This window comes from Periplaneta americana, chromosome 16 (genome assembly GCF_040183065.1).
Source record: "Periplaneta americana isolate PAMFEO1 chromosome 16, P.americana_PAMFEO1_priV1, whole genome shotgun sequence".
NCBI classification, from domain to species: Eukaryota; Metazoa; Arthropoda; class Insecta; order Blattodea; family Blattidae; genus Periplaneta; species Periplaneta americana.
This window is the reverse complement of record NC_091132.1, coordinates 58,506,052-58,523,681: the sequence shown is the minus strand read 5'-3', so window position 1 is coordinate 58,523,681 and position 17,630 is coordinate 58,506,052. Positions and strand designations below refer to the sequence as shown.

Here is a 17,630-nt window from a genome sequence, read left to right as displayed (position 1 = left end):
GACAATCTGAAAGGTTGCTTTTGTTTGCTGGTGTCATAGTAAGGCCAAGGAACTTTTTCCAATAACGAGTTGTAAAGATGAGTCGAATGTTGACAGTTACACTTCATTCCAGTGTTAAAGAATTTGCTAGTTAGGGTCTTTATGTATCCAAGAATAATACTTTAATATGTAAATTTTGTAAGGTGCTAGTAGATTTGGAGAAACGAGACACAGTGTCTAAACATTGTTTAAAAAATGAAGAGTATGTGTGCCTTAAAGAAAATAGTGTAGCTCCTAAAAGACAAGTATTAATTGAAGATTCGATCGATCGTTACAAGAAAGTCCACTTCCTCCAAAAAAAAAAAAAATGGAGTTTGTAATGGATACCACGAAAATGTTCTTGAGTGCAAATATTCATACTGAAAAGGTGGATGACTCAGCAGTTAGAACTTGGCTTCTGAAGTATGTTTGGGTGAGTATTTGTTTCAATATATAGCCTACAATATTAATATTTATTATCAATTATAATTGCATGCATGATCATGCTAAACTATTCAGCACATCTACCTGCAAAATCATGTTAATTTGATATTTCACGCTAATTTTCAGTATTGTTCAAATTATTGTATACTAATACAAATTATTTATAATTTGCATTGAATCAGGAGACTTATCCTCAGCTAATCAACTCGGAATATTATGTTCCTCACTGTGGCAAAGAGATGGTTGCAAAAATAAAATAATCTTTAGATGACAAGCAAGATTTAGCCATAATTTGTGATGAAACAAATTCAGCAGGTCGTTGCATATTTACTGTTCTAGTTAAAACCCAAGATGCTTCATTTCATCAAGAAATCTATTTTTTAGACTGTGCATTGTTAGACTCTGCAAATAGTAGGACCTGTTCATAGGCTATCTTCAAAAGTTAGAGGAATCTTTAATTAACTACGAAAACGTGAAATACTTTGTAACAGATTCTGTTTCCTAGATGTTATGAATTCTTGAAAGGAATCGCGGGGATCACTTAGTACATGTGACTTGTTGGAATCACAAATTTAGTATTTTTGATAATATTTTACAAAAGAATGTAAATCAGCTTAATTCAATAGTATCCCAAACCAAAAATTATTTTCACTTGTCCAGGGAAATAAAACACTTTACCACTCATATCTAGATGAAAACCATGGTGAAGAATCAATTCCTTTGTACCCAGAAGCAGTTCAGAATAAAAGCTAGTGAAGTGAAATTCATGAGAACAGCTGGTTGACTGGATAAAAGAAAAATGTAGACATTCTTCAAGAAACGAAAATGACTTGTTACAGACAACTATATACTTACAAAATTAATATGCAGAAATATCTTCAACACATGCCAATTCTCTCATCAGATTTTTAATTACAATCCTAAAGGAAAGAGATCTTTAGGAGGATGGGAGGACCACTAAAAAGATGGCATGGGACCATAACAGGTCACTAGGCCGAATAAGTGAAAAAAAGATGACGATAATGACGACGATGACGACGACGACAATGATGATGATGATGATGATGATGATGATGATGATGATAACAAATTCAGTACAACTCAATTTATAAGATCCTGGGACTAATTTTTAATGGAAAATTTAAAGATATTTATTTAAAATCCTACTTTGAAATGGTGGCATCCACTCAGAAACCTATTTTCGTCTTCTGTAGAGACAATCCTATATTTTGGGATAGAATGAGAGTCTATGAGTTAGCTTGAGGGTTACTGTCGTACTGTCAAATTGCCTCTCGTGTTGTGCTACTACTCCACAATAATATATTAATAACTTAGCTTTCTAGTATTATATTAGATTTGGGGGGGGGGGGGGCGTTTCGTCCATCACTTTCCATCCAATCCATTTCCATATAATAATATGAGTTCATAATTCTCAATTATTATTCTTTTAATAATCATTAAATTCATTAAAGCTATAGTTTGACAACTTCAAGTGAAACCCCGTAAAACACAACTTCTGGAATCTCTCTCTTTCTTTCTTCTCTCTCCCTCGCTCCTCGTCATTCAGTCACCAATCACCACGTAAATATCTCAGAGGGTGTGTGTGGGCATCGCGACCAATAGAAGAACCACTCTCCAGTGCTACCACAATAACGGATTCTTCATTTTTACCTCGACTGTCGGCTAGGAAGGTTCCATTATGCTAGCATTGCAGGCAACTAGTCAACCTTTTAATGCTTTTGTTAGCAGGTTTGACAAACTGTGAGTAGACCTGCAAGTATATAGTGCATAGTACTCTCTCCCTTCCCCACGTGCTTTCTCACTTGCTCCTCCCCAAGACAGCCAGCACTCACGTAGTAACTCGGTCAGGGTTTCAGTTCGATTTGCCAATTTATACATGCGTGAAACAACATAAATCTTACAATATTTGAAACTATGAGTTAGTTTTACAGAACTATGTTTTTTATCACAACTTTACAAAACTTCCACACCACCTCACTTCCTACTGACGGTCTTCTGCTAGGAAAAAGAGAGTTATCCCCGCCCCCAACCATCCCTTCCTGACCGTTGACTTGTTTCGCATAGGCAAGTGCCATGAGTTCGGAGATATTCTAGACTGCTGCTTCAAATACTGTACCTGCCATGATTAAATCTCAAGGTTATAGTCACTTCTTATGGAGTGCGGATCAGATATCACGACAATGCCTCGATTTTATAATGCTTATAATATAAATTTTAATAATAATATAAAATATGCTAATAATATAGCATTGTCAGCAGAAGAGGAGATGATAATATGGGATATGCTTTGGAGCCAAATGACAACTGTGAGCAGTATGGAATGAAGATAAACGCCAACAAGTCCAAGAACATGTTCATACGAAGAAAAGTAAAGGAGTTAAATTTGTGAATTCTAATGTGGCAGTAGAGCAGGTGGACAGCTTCAAATACTTGGGGTGTACTATAAGCAACATGAGCTGCTGCCAAGAAGTCAAAAGGAGAATAGAAATGGCCAAAGAAGCTTTTAACAGAAAAAGAAGCATCTTCTGCGGACCTCTGGAGAAAGAATTAAGAAAGAGATTAGTGAAGTGCTTTGTGTGGAGTGTAGCATTTTATGGGGGTAGAAACCTGGACATTAAGACGAAGTGAAAGGAAGCGAAAGAAAGAATGCTGCTGACACTGATCAGGAAGAGGAAAAGGAATTGGTTGGGTCACTGACTGAGAAGATACTGCCTATTGAAGGATGCAATGGAAAGGATGGTGAACGGGAGAAGAGTTCGGGGCAGAAGAAGATATCAGATGATAGACGACATTATGATAGATGCATTATATGCGAAGACAATGAGGAAGGCAGAAAAAGGAAAGCTTGGAGAAAGCTGGGTTTGCAGTGAAAGACCTGCGCTTTGGTAGAACACTATGAATGAATGAATAATATAAACTGACTTACGGATGTGAAATTTGGGAAGGAGTATAAGTAGTTCATCTAGACAAAATATTTGTTCTTTAAAATGCAGCTTTAAATCTTTTATGTGGGAGTTTCAAAACTACATCAATAAAACTGTTGCCTTAGAAATTGAATGTGATATTCAACCAGACACTGTGCACTTGAAAAAAATCTATAACTAAATTTAAAATACAAACCTCAGCCAGATATTAGATGTTCTTTAAATTGTAAAATAATAATAATATACCGTATATATATAATATGTATGTATATATATGTATATATATGTATATATGTATATATATATATATATATATATATATATTATTGTGTTATTATGTCTACGCCTGTGGAGTAATGGTTAGCACGTCTAGCCGCGAAACCAGGTGGCCTGGGTTCGATTCCCGGTCGGGACAAGTTACCTGGTTGAGGTTTTTTCCGGGGTTTTCCCTCAACCCAATATGAGCAAATGCTGGGTAACTTTCGGTGTTGGACCCTGGACTCATTTCACCGGCATTATCACCTTCATCTCATTCAGACGCTAAATAACCAAAGCTGTCGATAAAGAGTCGTAAAATAACCTACTAAAAAAAATTAATATTGTGTTATTTTACGACGCTGTAACAACATCTAGGTTATTTAGCGTCTGAATGAAATGAAGGTGATAATGCCGGTGAAATGAGTCCGGGGTCCAGCACCGAAAGTTACCCAGCATTTGCTCGTATTGGGTTGAGGGAAAACCCGGAAAAAACCTCAACCAGGTAACTTGCCCCAACTGGGATTCGAACCCGGGCCACCTGGTTTCGCGGCCAGACGCGCTGACTGTTACTCCACAGGTGTGGACTATATATATGTGTGTGTGTGTGTGTAAGTTTCATAAAATAAACACAGAAGAACTACCACTGTTTCTTGCAGATACACTTATAACTAAAACTGCAATAATTGTGAATGAAGTTCTTTCCTGAATGGTTCCAGAACATATACTTACTTACAAATGGCTTTTAAGGAACCCGAAGGTTCATTGCCGCCCTCACATAAGCCCGCCATCAGTCCCTATCCTGTGCAAGATTAATCCAGTCTCTATCATCATATCCCACCTCCCTCAAATCCATTTTAATATTATCCTCCCATCTATGTCTCGGCCTCCCTAAAGGTCTTTTTCCCTCCGGTCTCCCAACTAACACTCTATATGCATTTCTGGATTCGCCCATACGTGCTACATGCCCTGCCCATCTCAAACATCTGGATTTAATGTTCCTAATTATGTCAGGTGAAGAATACAATGCGTGCAGTTCTGCGTTGTGTAACTTTCTCCATTCTCCTGTAACTTCATCCTGCTTAGCTCCAAATATTTTCCTAAGCACCTTATTCTCAAACACCCTTAACCTATGTTCCTCTCTCAGAGTGAGAGTCCAAGTTTCACAACCATACAGAAGAACCGGTAATATAACTGTTTTATAAATTCTAACTAACATATAATATACAAATTCCAGGAAATTACTAAAAATGATTCTGCATGCTGTTTTCGGTGAATTTCCATCTGACTTATTTACTTTTACTACAGTATTCACTGTTCTATTATTGTTGTATGTTCTAAATATTGTTGTAATTATTAGTGTAATAGATAGATCGCTATTACATTCAATTAGTCTGGCTGGGCGAAAGAAAAAGCCTTCTGACCTTGGCTCTCCCAGATTAAGTAAATTATTATTATTATTATTATTATTATTATTATTATTATTAAATCCATTGAACTTTTACTACCGACAAATGCTTGTGATGTCACAGATTGTTCGAACACGTTGGCAATTGCTAAATTTAAGGACAATTCTGTGGCATCATGCATAGAAGCAATAACACTTATTAAAAATATATATATATATATATATATATATATATATATATATATATATGTATAATATTATTAATGTGATGCTAAACCTGTCATATATCAGTCCTCAAATTTGTTGTGTACTATGTTGCAGTAGAGATATACCATATTTAAAACAACAGATCTTCATGTGTTAAATCCTTTATTTGCTCAGAACAAGTTAAATTAGGGTTATGGGTTTTATGTACAGCACCCCAGAACTTCAGTAGGAAATTTGTGTAGCATACCCGGGTCCCCATATTAACATATTATTTTTTTGTATTGGTAAGTTTGTACAAGGAACATTATTAATAGAAGGGTTGATAGGAAAAACAACCCATGTCAGTTTTAGCCGAAAATGAGATATTGGTACTAATGAAAAACTAAAATCATGTGGCGTCTGTGTATGCTTAAAATACAAGCAATATATTTATAAAGCATTGGGGTATTTATACCTATACTTTAAGTTTCTTATCCTTTTTACATAAGGAGATATGTTTTTTCGCTCCCCTGAAAAAAGTGTTTTTTTGACATGGGTTGTTTTTCCTATCAACCCTTGGATTATTATTGAATTTTAATTAAAATTATTACGATACCACACAGAGAGAATTAATGAGTGGTGTAGGCTATTATTTAATGTTTTCCTGTTAAATATTATAAGTTCTGAATAGTGATGTTGATGATGATCATAATTATTATTATTATTATTATTATTATTATTATTATTATTATTATTATTATTATTATTTAACACATTTGCTACAGAAAATAACTATAGCCGATTAAGGACGACTTCTGTGCATCATATTGGAAAACGAGGTATGCTAGAAAATGACTGGGCTGTGCGAGGCTAGTTTTATTAAAGTGTGAGAGTGAACGTGTTAAGATCATAATAAATTTTATTGTTATTATTACCATCACTACCACTGCCATCATTGCCACCTGGACCACAATCACTATCACTACTACTACTACCATTATAAGTCTCGCAAGCAGGGATTACCAACGACAGGAATGCAAACGAAACAATTCGATAAGGAAGAGCGGGGGACAGGAAAGGTCACGAGATAACTTGAATATTCAAGAGTACAGTTGGAAGAGAAACGACATCAATAGAATTGGTCTTGCATTGTGATAGTTACATTATGGTTTTAGTTTCAGTTCCACTGGATGTGAATACGTGTCTTGTTCCAAGTGTGTTTATTTTATTATGTAGTTATGGAGCGTTCCCCTTGCAGAGTATCATTATTTTATTCGTAAACATAATGTTGCACGTTTAATTCGCTTCGAATTTTTCTCTTGCTATGCTCTTCATTTCCACAGGCGATGTCCCCATCTGTTCATCTTCTTAGCAGAGGCAGTACTTCCATCAGCCCACACATCTCGCTCCCTCGGCATGCCTACATACACACATCAAAACAGACAGTAACGCCACCACTGTTTTTCGGTAATCGTTCCTTGCGCGAGCTATACCACCACTAACTTCAAATGCAAATCTGGACAGACAAAAATGGTATTCGCACGTTATTGTAATGTGATACAACAATGTTAATGTGATTCTGGTTTTTGTTACACATTTATATTATAATTAAATTAAAGAAAAATACATCGTGGTTACTTTTTAAAGATATGTTTCTGATTTCCATAACTTTTTGACAAGAACATAATCCAGTATTAGTGTTTTTTTCTTCCTCATAAATGGTGGATATTTAACTGTTAGTTCATTCATCCATATGAAGCTAGTTGTATATACCAATTTACCGACAGTACAGAGTGTACCATAAGAGGCAGGTATATTGTACACCTGCAATGAGAGAGATGATGATGGAGATTAGTTGGGATACCTTAGGAGCTCCCAGAGAAAACCCGTGTTACCTGGATCACGGGCTTGCCCAGCACAAGGCATAAATCGGGGGTATGCAGGGAATCGAACCTGGTTCCACAGGAGTCCAGTACACTAGCTACTGGACTACCATGGCGGTTTTATTAGTAATGTTAAATAACTATTTATTTTGGATTAGCCTAAATAACACGTCTCTGTTGTTCGAGGTTGTCTACGAAATGTTACATGGGGCAATTAATCACAAACCTTGCATCTACGATCCATCAGAATCACTAATCTTTATCAGAATCATTAACCTTAAAATAAAACGAGTCTGGAGTATCAGTGAATTGCTACTGAATTTAAGAATATGCCCATGTGGTATATGAAAGTGAATATTCTCATATCTGCACTTCATAACTATGGATTATTCGTTCTGTGCATTTTAAGTACAACTGAATAGCTCCATGAAAAACTGAGACTGACATGAAAATCTATTCCAGTTTCAGATTTCACTATGCAACGTGTGTGGAGGGAAAGGAGAGGAAAACAACAAAGAAAATTAATGGGCTGCAATTAACTTTCAATAATCTTGAACATTATGGATGTAACAACTTGAATTTCTTTTATCTCAAAAGTTATTTTGATACGAATCAGTTTTATACAGAGTGGACTACTCGAATGTACCTAATTTCAATTTTATATGACTGGTGAACAGTTGAAGATAGAACCTTACGGTAACATTTAAATGGAAGGAAAACTCAACAAATTTCGAATCCTGTCGGTAGATGGTGCACAGACAAGGTTTCTTTCTCATAGATTGTATCGATTGTCAAAATGGCGACACCGCAGTTGAAAGCGCAAACTGTGTTGTGGTATGCGGAGTTTAAAACAATTGTTAGAGTTCAAAGAGAGTATCGACGAGTGTTTAACCATGATGTTCCAACTGCTAAAAGCATTAAGAAGTGGCACGATACATTTTTAGCTACAGGATCAGTGTTGAAGAAACATGGAGGTGGTCTTAGAACATCCGACGAAATGGTTGCAAATGTTCAAGCTGCGTATGAGCTAAGCCCACAGAAGTCATTAACAAGAGCTTCGTGGAAACTTGAAGTACCAAAATCAACATTGCAACGAATTGTCCACAAACGTCTCAAACTGTACACATACAAAGTGCAGTTAATGCAACATCTGGAGCCAGATGATAAACCCAAACGAGTGGATTTCGCCAATACGATATCTTTCTCTGGTGCTACATCAAAGATAAAGTGTATGCCACCCCAGTCAGAGACCTTAGTGATCTTCTGGAGTGCATCATAGAGGCTCCTGAGAGCATTCCAGAAGACATGCTCCAACGTGCTTGCTAAGAAATCATTCATCACCTCGATATCGTCACAGTGACAGCTGGAGCTCACAAAGAGATATGGTGATGTGCATATCGAAACATGTTGAGTTTTCCTTTCATATAAACGTTATTGTAGATTTCTATCTTCATCTGTTTACCAGTCATATAAAATTGAAATTAGGTACATTCGAGCAGTCCACCCTGTATTTTGTTGCTCTTGAAAATGCCAAAGTGAAATAAACTTTACAAGGTCAAATGTTTACCAGAGTGAAAGATAAGGTACAGTTACAAGACTGCATCTGATTGTCTTCAATAGTACAATTTCATGTAAGGTATAATGCATATGGAATAACCTAATTATTCATATGCCTATTGAAAATTAGACTGAGGAATAAATGTAAGATAATGGAATATAATTAAATAGCAGAATTTATTTTATAACAATTATTGTGTTATTTCAGACAAACGAAAGCTTCCTAATAATTCCATATAAAAGGTGTTTGTGAAATTTAGCAGTACTTTAAAAACAATTTCGTAGTATGAAAAAATGTTTGGTTTTAGTTCGTCATGTATGCTACTGAACTCCTTTTCTGAGAATATATTTCTCCTTTAACACAAGGAAATATGATAAAAAAGAGGAGCAATTTTGATACACCATTAAATGGAAATAATTAATATAATGAATTTAAGGTAGGATATAATGTATTATGAATAGATTGTATCTACTAACAATAATTTATTTCCAGAAAACACAAACTTTCTGGCTTCGTAGTTACATAATTCTCTTTTACAAAAAAGAACAAGAATATATGTACAAAAAAAGGACAAACATTTTATAATACATAGATGCGATGACAAAACATCATGTCATTATGAGGGAACAGTTAATATTTAAGAAAATGAATTGTGGACACCACATGAGCTGACAAGTTACGTATTGTGCGGATTTCAAGCTAACAAAGACATGCATAACGTGTTGTTTGGTTTTAGTTCGTCGTCTTACATTAGCAGTGGTTCTCAAACCAATGCCAATGAATTGGGTAAATTTCCACAATGTGAATTCTTAGTAACTTTAGCTAAATCTATATTAAAACATTTATAGTTATAATCCAAAAATATTTCAAAATATTTAGCTAGTTTTCCTGATTCTAAAACCAATAAGGTTAACTTCAGCACAATGTAGATTTTTCACATTAAATTGTACTCATGAAATGAATTGATACATGGTATCAGAATTACAAGAATACTACATACTGAATCTACTTCTCGATCCAAGCAAATTTATTTATAAATTTTCAGTGCTTAGAAATTCCTGACATAAAAAATATGCCCATTGTCAGAACTTGTCAGAAAGTTTTTCTTCAATATGAAGATTATCACTGTTGGAGCCACAGTCATTTTTCACAAATGAATAAAAAATCATATGCCTGGATAACAAGCTAAAATGTTATCAAAGAAGACTTACCAATCATTTATCAACCAGATAAAAACAATGTATTCCTATTCTGAGTATTCCAACGTTAACACATTCCTAGAATGTTTCCTCAAAGAAGATTATATTGTCACATATCCATCAGCAAAAACCAAGTACAGGTGAGGAGTTGTAAGGACAAACAATTCCTTGTACAAAGACTGCAGTTGGGAAGATAGGTGGACGAGGATTCACGTACATAAACTTGTATGCACGGTGATACATAAATGGAAGTCCTTTATGATCATATCAATGTCGCTCTTTGAATAATGAACACAGCAAACTTTGAACCTGAGTATTCAAACTGCTGAATAGTATATGGCAATGTGAATCTTTAATTTTAGAAATACTGCACTCTGAATTACACGTATACTGCATACCTTTAATCGGAAGCTCTAGTCATGACTTTCTAATGCTCGATCACCAAGGTGAATGTCAATTACTATTGCCACTTCAAAAAAAAATCCATAAAAGATAGCAGGAAGTCTAGCTTGCATGTATACACTGCCACACATGAATAAACACACATAAGAAGTACTACCATATATGATTACAAATTATTAACGTTAACACACTGGCCATTTTTAACAATGAACATTCAGATATGTATGAACTTACATATTGAAAGATCTTATTTTTTTCATCAGTGTTGAAGAGAGTGGCTACAGCATTTGAAACGATCAAAGTCGAGGACAAGAATTGCATGAGTATTTATGTAACGTGAAGAACTCGAAGTTAATACTGTATTTATATGCATAAGCTACACCACATATTAATACTTAAATTTGTACGAGGTTTATTAATAGTTACTCAGAACTTACACGGCCGCATATTTGTATCAAAATTGTGTATTCCAACATTTTATTAACATTATTTTAATAAACGACTTACTTATTAGGGAAGAAAGGCATATAACACCAGAACTTTCTTACCGGTACATATTTAAACCATCTAAAAACCAATTTTCTAGTTCAAGGAGAGTTTTTAATCCACAACTAATTTGTAAAATAAGATGACAGACAAAGCAATGTTATTTAAATGAGTAACATCAATGATAAAGAAATTATGTTCAATAAACAACTAGGCGGGAATTACGATTTAAAATAAAATCTTCAAAATTTGGTAGTAAAGGGTTACTACTGATGTTCCAAAGATAACTTTCATGTAATAGTCAAGACTACACTGTTTGACACATGTAGACCAATTCAATTTAAACATATTTCGTATCTTTTTATTCAATTGGCTCGAAACTGAAAACTGGCTTACATTATCAGTTCCTGTAGGTCTGGCATAGTTCAACTAGGACCCTTGCTTCTTATTTCCTGGATTAAGTCGTCTGCAGTAAAGCACGTGCTTTTATGGTCTTCAAATACATCTTTGCATATTTGACGAAAATTAATTAAATTGTAATAAAAGATTTAAAATTATAAATAATCAAGTTCTTTTATTACATAAAATCAGGTATCCAAGTTGATATTACTTTATACTTAATGATAGAAGATTCCTGAATTTAAAATAAATTTCAAAATTTAATTTGCAGATTATGTCTTTCTGAATGTGGGTAGTGCATGCAGTAAAACACAGTACTTTAAGTTAAAGAAACTGTAGTAGTTTAAGTGAAGTACGAAAATAGGAAGTTAATGTAAATCTCAGAATTTAAATTAGAAACTGTACCGGTACATAAACGATGAGAAACGTAGAATTTCTGCCTACAACATGAAGTTAACAATAAAAGCCATACTGAAATACATGGCTAAGGTAAGATATTCTTTTAAAAACTCTACAACTTTGGAAGTTTGAGTGACAATTATTTCATACAGTTTACTACAGAGCAAATGACTGTTCCAGTTATGTAATCATATAATTACACAATATCTTTTCTCATGGATAGCAGCAGTCAAATATCTCTTTAAATGCAATTTATGAGAGACTTCGGAAAACATATAATACAGGATAACAGCCTCCAACAATTATTAAATGACACATAGACAATGTGTATTCAAACATTCAGTTTCAGTTGTGAAAGTCTTCTCAAAAGCTATATATTTCTCTTGATATTGTTTCTGAGATGTGTAATCGTATTACCTCCCCTTTCATGCTTTAAACCTCATTACTATAGTTCTGATGGATGAAATAAGTGTACTATACGAGGGAGTTCTTCAATATTACAACTTCTTTATGTATAATTATAATCCTTCTCTAAATTCATGTAAATACTTTTCCCAGCATGTCTTACCGTTATATGAAACTCAAAAAGAAACCTTTGAGGAAACATTAAATTAATTCGATGAAAAAACAGAAGTCTATTGACTGAAATACTGTTACATTCCTCCTTGTAGCAACTGGCGTTTATACAAATATGTCTTGTCTAAACGTCATGACTGGCCGGCATATATATATATATATATATATATATATATATATATATATATATGTATGCATATGACATATCTGAAGACTGTATGTACGAATGTGCAAGATATTTCATGGTACAACATAATAGGGCCACATCACTTGTTTATAATATATTAAAAATAATTTGTACTAGAGGAACAATTTGGAAATTAATTGTTCTAAGTCATTAATGAAAACTTTTACATAGAAAGTGACAGTAATCGCCATATGGAGTAGTCATACAATATTTCCATCTCGAGAATATGACAGATGAATCTTGGCTTATTTTAAGGTAACCAGGAAGTATAAAATGGTCAAAAATGACTTTTTTTTTTTTTTTGTTTTTGTTTTTAGGCCTAAAAAATCTACATTTGTCTAGGATTAATTTTATGTATGATTTTATTGCAAAAAAAAAAAACAATATCTGAAGCCTCTAAAAGAGTTTTAAATTGGTGTGAGACATGTGTATTTAAATGCCACGCTCCCTTTCAGACTTCACATCCATCTCAGTTTGTTTAAGAAATGGACAAAAGTCAATCTTAGTTTCAAAAGTGGACAACGCAATGTTTCTTAATTTCCTGTAAACTTAATTTTTCAAACTAAATTCCAATTTTTCTCAGGATTGGTTCAACCAATCTGCATGAAACTTTGCACACACATTATTCAATCATGTCGGAATTCTGTGAACTAAACTAATTTACATATTTTAATTATTTCATACCAATAATCACTGCAAAATATGAAGAAAATTACATCAATTTTTCAAATTTCCAAAAAAATCACATATAATTTCCAAACCAACATAGAAAAATGATTCTAGTTCCAAAATTAAATTATGTTTTTATTCTGTGTCAATGACTCCACTAGTTTCTGAGAAAAATTTGCATTTTTATCTCACTGTTTTCAGTTTTTTCTGCAATGTTTATTTCTAAAATGTTTTAGTAACATTTTTATATGTTTACTAAAATATTGAACCTTATAGGGAATGTTCAACAGTTTTTTCTTTATTTGTCTTAAAAATTTCAAATAGATTGCTTTGATAATTCACGAGATACAGAAAGAAATGTGCACTGCTGTATTTTATAGTGGATTTACACTTCTTGGTTACCTTAAATAACAAATCCGCCTGAAAACATAACAGTTTGCTTAACTGCTTAATGCAGTTTGAGCATATATATATATATATATACATAAACCTGTATATATTTTTAAATCATCTACAATTTTAATACTTCTAGATTTCTAGACAATAACATCAAAATGTATAATTAAAAACGTTAACCTTCACATTTCGTAATCATCAGAAAGCTGCATCAGTTCATACAAACAAGTTCAAGAAATAGCGTATACTAAAATTTTTCCTGAAAATGTTTCAAGTTTCAACATAAGACACTTTCGTGTTAATAGTCGATTATGATGTTTTATTTTACCAGTATTGTGTTTTGTTTCTTATTGACATTTAGACTAAATTAAACATTTGAAATTGTCGACTTTGATCTTGCACATTCTTTCTTTACTAACCTAAAAACATATTCATCTTCAGTTATGAACAAGAATGACTATTTTCTGTACACTACTTAAAATTCAACATGATTAATGAACATAACTGAATGGACCCAGATGAAATGGTTTATGTACTTTTGTACGTAACTCTCTCATACAACAATACTTCGAACACTGGCAATATGCATGAAGTTACTGTTAGTTACAATAAGTTTTACATTGTTTCAAATGGAGATGATCGAAAGAGAACTTACAGACACTTATCACAGTTAGCTGATAGGAGAAGAAACAGGTACGAACCTATATTCTTAATCCACCTCAGCAAACCTTGGAAGAGATCCAGTACCAAACATTCTTCATTATTAGTGTTGTGTTTCTCACAAACATCACTTTCTCAACAGTGAGCAGACATTATATAAACTGGCATCAGTTTCCAGCTGAGTACTTATATGACGAGACGATCCAAGAAAAAATAGCTACAAGTAGTCTTTATACCTTCATCAAAATGGTAATAACTTTGGTTACACCTTTCAACGCATTCACTGCCATGATGCAATATAATTTTAAAAATTCATTATCACAGCTTTAAAAATCAAAACAAGTAATGCCATTAAAAATTCCGCCTTCCAGATGTCCCAACCTTAGAAGTGGATTAGGCATAAGCCACCAGAAATATTGAGAGACAATCTGGTGGTACCAGGTAATTATTATTATTATTATTATTATTATTATTATTATTATTATTATTATTAACGCAGACCCTCGATTTAACAGACTAATAGGGACTAAGAGGTGGTCGTTAAATCCGAAAGTCCGTTAAATCGCGAATTTTTTAGAAGATAATATTTTATAACACAACACTGAAATTTTAACACTATAGTACAGTACAATGTATTACTATTTTAATATGAAACACTATATAATATCAGGGTTCGATTATAAATACAATTCAGTAATCAAAAACACTTTACAGACTGTTTTAGTGATTAAAAAACCCCTTTCTGTTAGTCACTGATGGTCCAAAAGAATATACAAACACTTGTAGAAGATAGAAGGTTGCTGCGAACTAGTAGGCTGAATAAAGAAAACATCAATCTTCAGTTGTTTTCCAATTGCATGCCGTTTCTTTATTACTGAAGATCGAAACTGCCTAAAATGTTCATAATATGCAAAATATATTCTATAAATAGAGATTTGAAAATATGTCCGTTAATTCCGAAGTCCGTTGAATTGAGGGTCGATTGTATTATTCAAATAGATTATACAATATTTTGATCATGTCTACAATATATTGAATAACGTGTTTTGCAAAGGAAACATTTAAAATGAATGGTGTGGAACGATCATGAAGAAAATATAGATATTTAATATATTATTTAAAATTCTTGTTAATTTATTGTGCAATTATAGACTATAATGTCCATTGTATGGAAAATATGTATGCAAAAGCATAAAGGTTAAAACAAATAAAAACACAATATACGCACAGCGAACAAATGGCAGTGAATATGTTAAATACGACTAAAATTAAAGAATATCCCTATTCGTTATGGATTTCTTTACATCACATGTCACATCTGCAAAGACCAGTCCCGTCACCACATTATGTTTGAGAACCACTGCTTCAGCTTAGCTCACTGCTCTGTAACTAACTCAGACGGTTAACTCAGAGAGTTCTGCCTGCTGGATGTACTGTGCACGTTGCTGATCTATTGTCAGTGTGACCAACGCAGTCTTGCAGAACTTTACATTATTTCCTACTTAGCCTCTCCTCCAATGAATAGATTTTCACTCAGTCTGTTCGTGACAAACTCCAAAATTGATCTACGGTTTTGGAAACATGGCCAGTATTGCAGCACATATTTTTTGCGGATTAGTCTCTTCTGGATATAACTGCATAGCCTTCTGCACCTGCTCCTCGGGAAAGATGGAAGCCAGGTGATAATGTAGTCTCCTCCTTGCATCCTCTGCATTTGTTGAGAATGGAGGATGTGCTGGTGGAGGCGGCATGTGCGAAGTTTGAGGAGGCCAAAGTACAGAAGGTGGAGGGGCTGTCGTGGCCGGGGGCCATAGTGAAGCATCAAAGGGCTCGGTGAGGAGTGCTGCTTCGTTTGGAGGTGCACACAGGTTCAGCTGAGGATCAGATGTGCTGCCTAGTCGATGCATGTGTCTTCCCGGATGCGGTGGAGGAGCTGGTGGCCAAGGCCGATAGGAATCTGGGGCGGAGGCTATACGTGTCACATTCTGATGTATGTGACGGTGTTCCCATCCTGCTGGAACGGCAGCTGCTGAAGGTCCGTACTGAGCATCGCCACCACTGCTGTGTCGTGTCACAGGACGGTGTGTGGGATGGGGCTGAGAAGGTGAGGGAACCAGGTACTGTCGCATCTGATACAATCGAGGGTCACTAGCAGGATTAAGAGTCAGCTGGCGCTGGAGCTTGCGGTGCAAGTTTACACTCACATCCACGTGTCCTGGGGAACTCTCGGGATCTGACAGGCGTTTTGCTACAGTTACATGACTCCCCTGATCACTATACACCATGTTAGTCCCTGTCCCGTATTGTGGCCACGGCTGTTCCGAGCCCACAGTAGCATTCCACAGTCCAAAGCTTGGATGTGGTGTTGCCATCTGTTGTGGAGTGCGGTAGTAACCCAGAGCACCCTCTGCTACGTTTTCAACACTACAACTCTTCGGCACACTAGATTTTGCTTGCTTTTCTCCTTCTGACGGCACGGAGATGCTGGGGACATTTGACTTGGTGCGTGCAAGTGGGGTCTTCCTGAGTGGTTGTTTTACTGAATCTTGCTCTGAGGGAGGTGATGATGGCAGTGGCAGGCTCAGAGATTTATTCTTCAGTTGGTTACCTTTAAAATAGGAAACACAGATAATGTTAAGTATTATAAACATTCTGATTCATTAGAGACGCGATATGTATTGATTAGGTTTAAAATCGTAATGGTAATTTAGCAATGTTGTAGCAACTGCAATACTATTTAACGAAATAAGTCCGAGAATTTCCTATGGAACTATTCGCCATACTGTTCGGAAAAATTTTGGAGAAAGTCAAACCTAGCAAAGAGGCAAACGCTTGAGTGCAGTTTCAGAGCATGATTCCAGCTTATTAGTTCCTTAGTTATGCCGACAGTTTTAGATAGCTACCATAATAGCATACTGCCTATCATTTAACAATGCACTGTAGAAAATAAAATGTCAACTAAGAAATATGCATTAAAGGGGGAGACTGGTGAAATTTTCGTCATTTTCAGTCAAATATCGCATTTTCGTTTCTTATGAAAAATGAATCCTCAATCTCTTATTTATATGTTGAGCAAGTTTCAATACTCGAAAGCATAAAAATTACGCATTATGGCTGCATCCTTCAACTTCAATTCCATGCAAATGTTACAAGCTGTTTTCTCACACTTGTTTTTAGTACATTTTGTCAGGTTCGAAGTGTAAAGGTTCTTACAATTCCGATGCTAGGAACATGAAATTTTTACTGCATGTTCTATTTACTATGGTTAGCAAAATAGCGCATAGGCATTATGATTAAATGAATACTTTTTTGATAAAAAATGAGATATTTATAGTGGCAATGGAAAATTTTTATTTTTAGGAATACTGTGGTTATAAATTTTTTTTTGTTTTTTTTTTTTTTTGTTTTTTTTTTTTTTTTTTTGTAGTAAACATATAGGAAAACTAATATGTGAAATATGCCACTGGTCTTGCAAAAATTTTTTTCAGATATTTTACTGAAAACTTGAGCGACCCGTATTATTTTGAATTACGCAAATTTTTCAAAATATTTTTGTTAAT

General features: G+C 34.4%; 1 protein-coding gene across 3 annotated transcripts in view; it reads right to left on the bottom strand.

The window, feature by feature from the left end:
* Positions 1 to 9,166: 9,166 nt before the first annotated feature.
* The window catches only part of LOC138716330 (ribonuclease ZC3H12A-like), a 191,389-nt gene continuing 182,925 nt past the window's right edge, over positions 9,167 to 17,630 (bottom strand). For all 3 annotated transcript variants that reach the window (XM_069849298.1, XM_069849297.1, XM_069849299.1), the window contains exon 7: positions 9,167 to 16,678. In XM_069849298.1, coding sequence (XP_069705399.1) covers positions 15,636 to 16,678 — 1,043 coding nt within the window. In that variant the 3' untranslated portion in view covers positions 9,167 to 15,635. The remainder of the gene's footprint in view (positions 16,679 to 17,630) is intronic.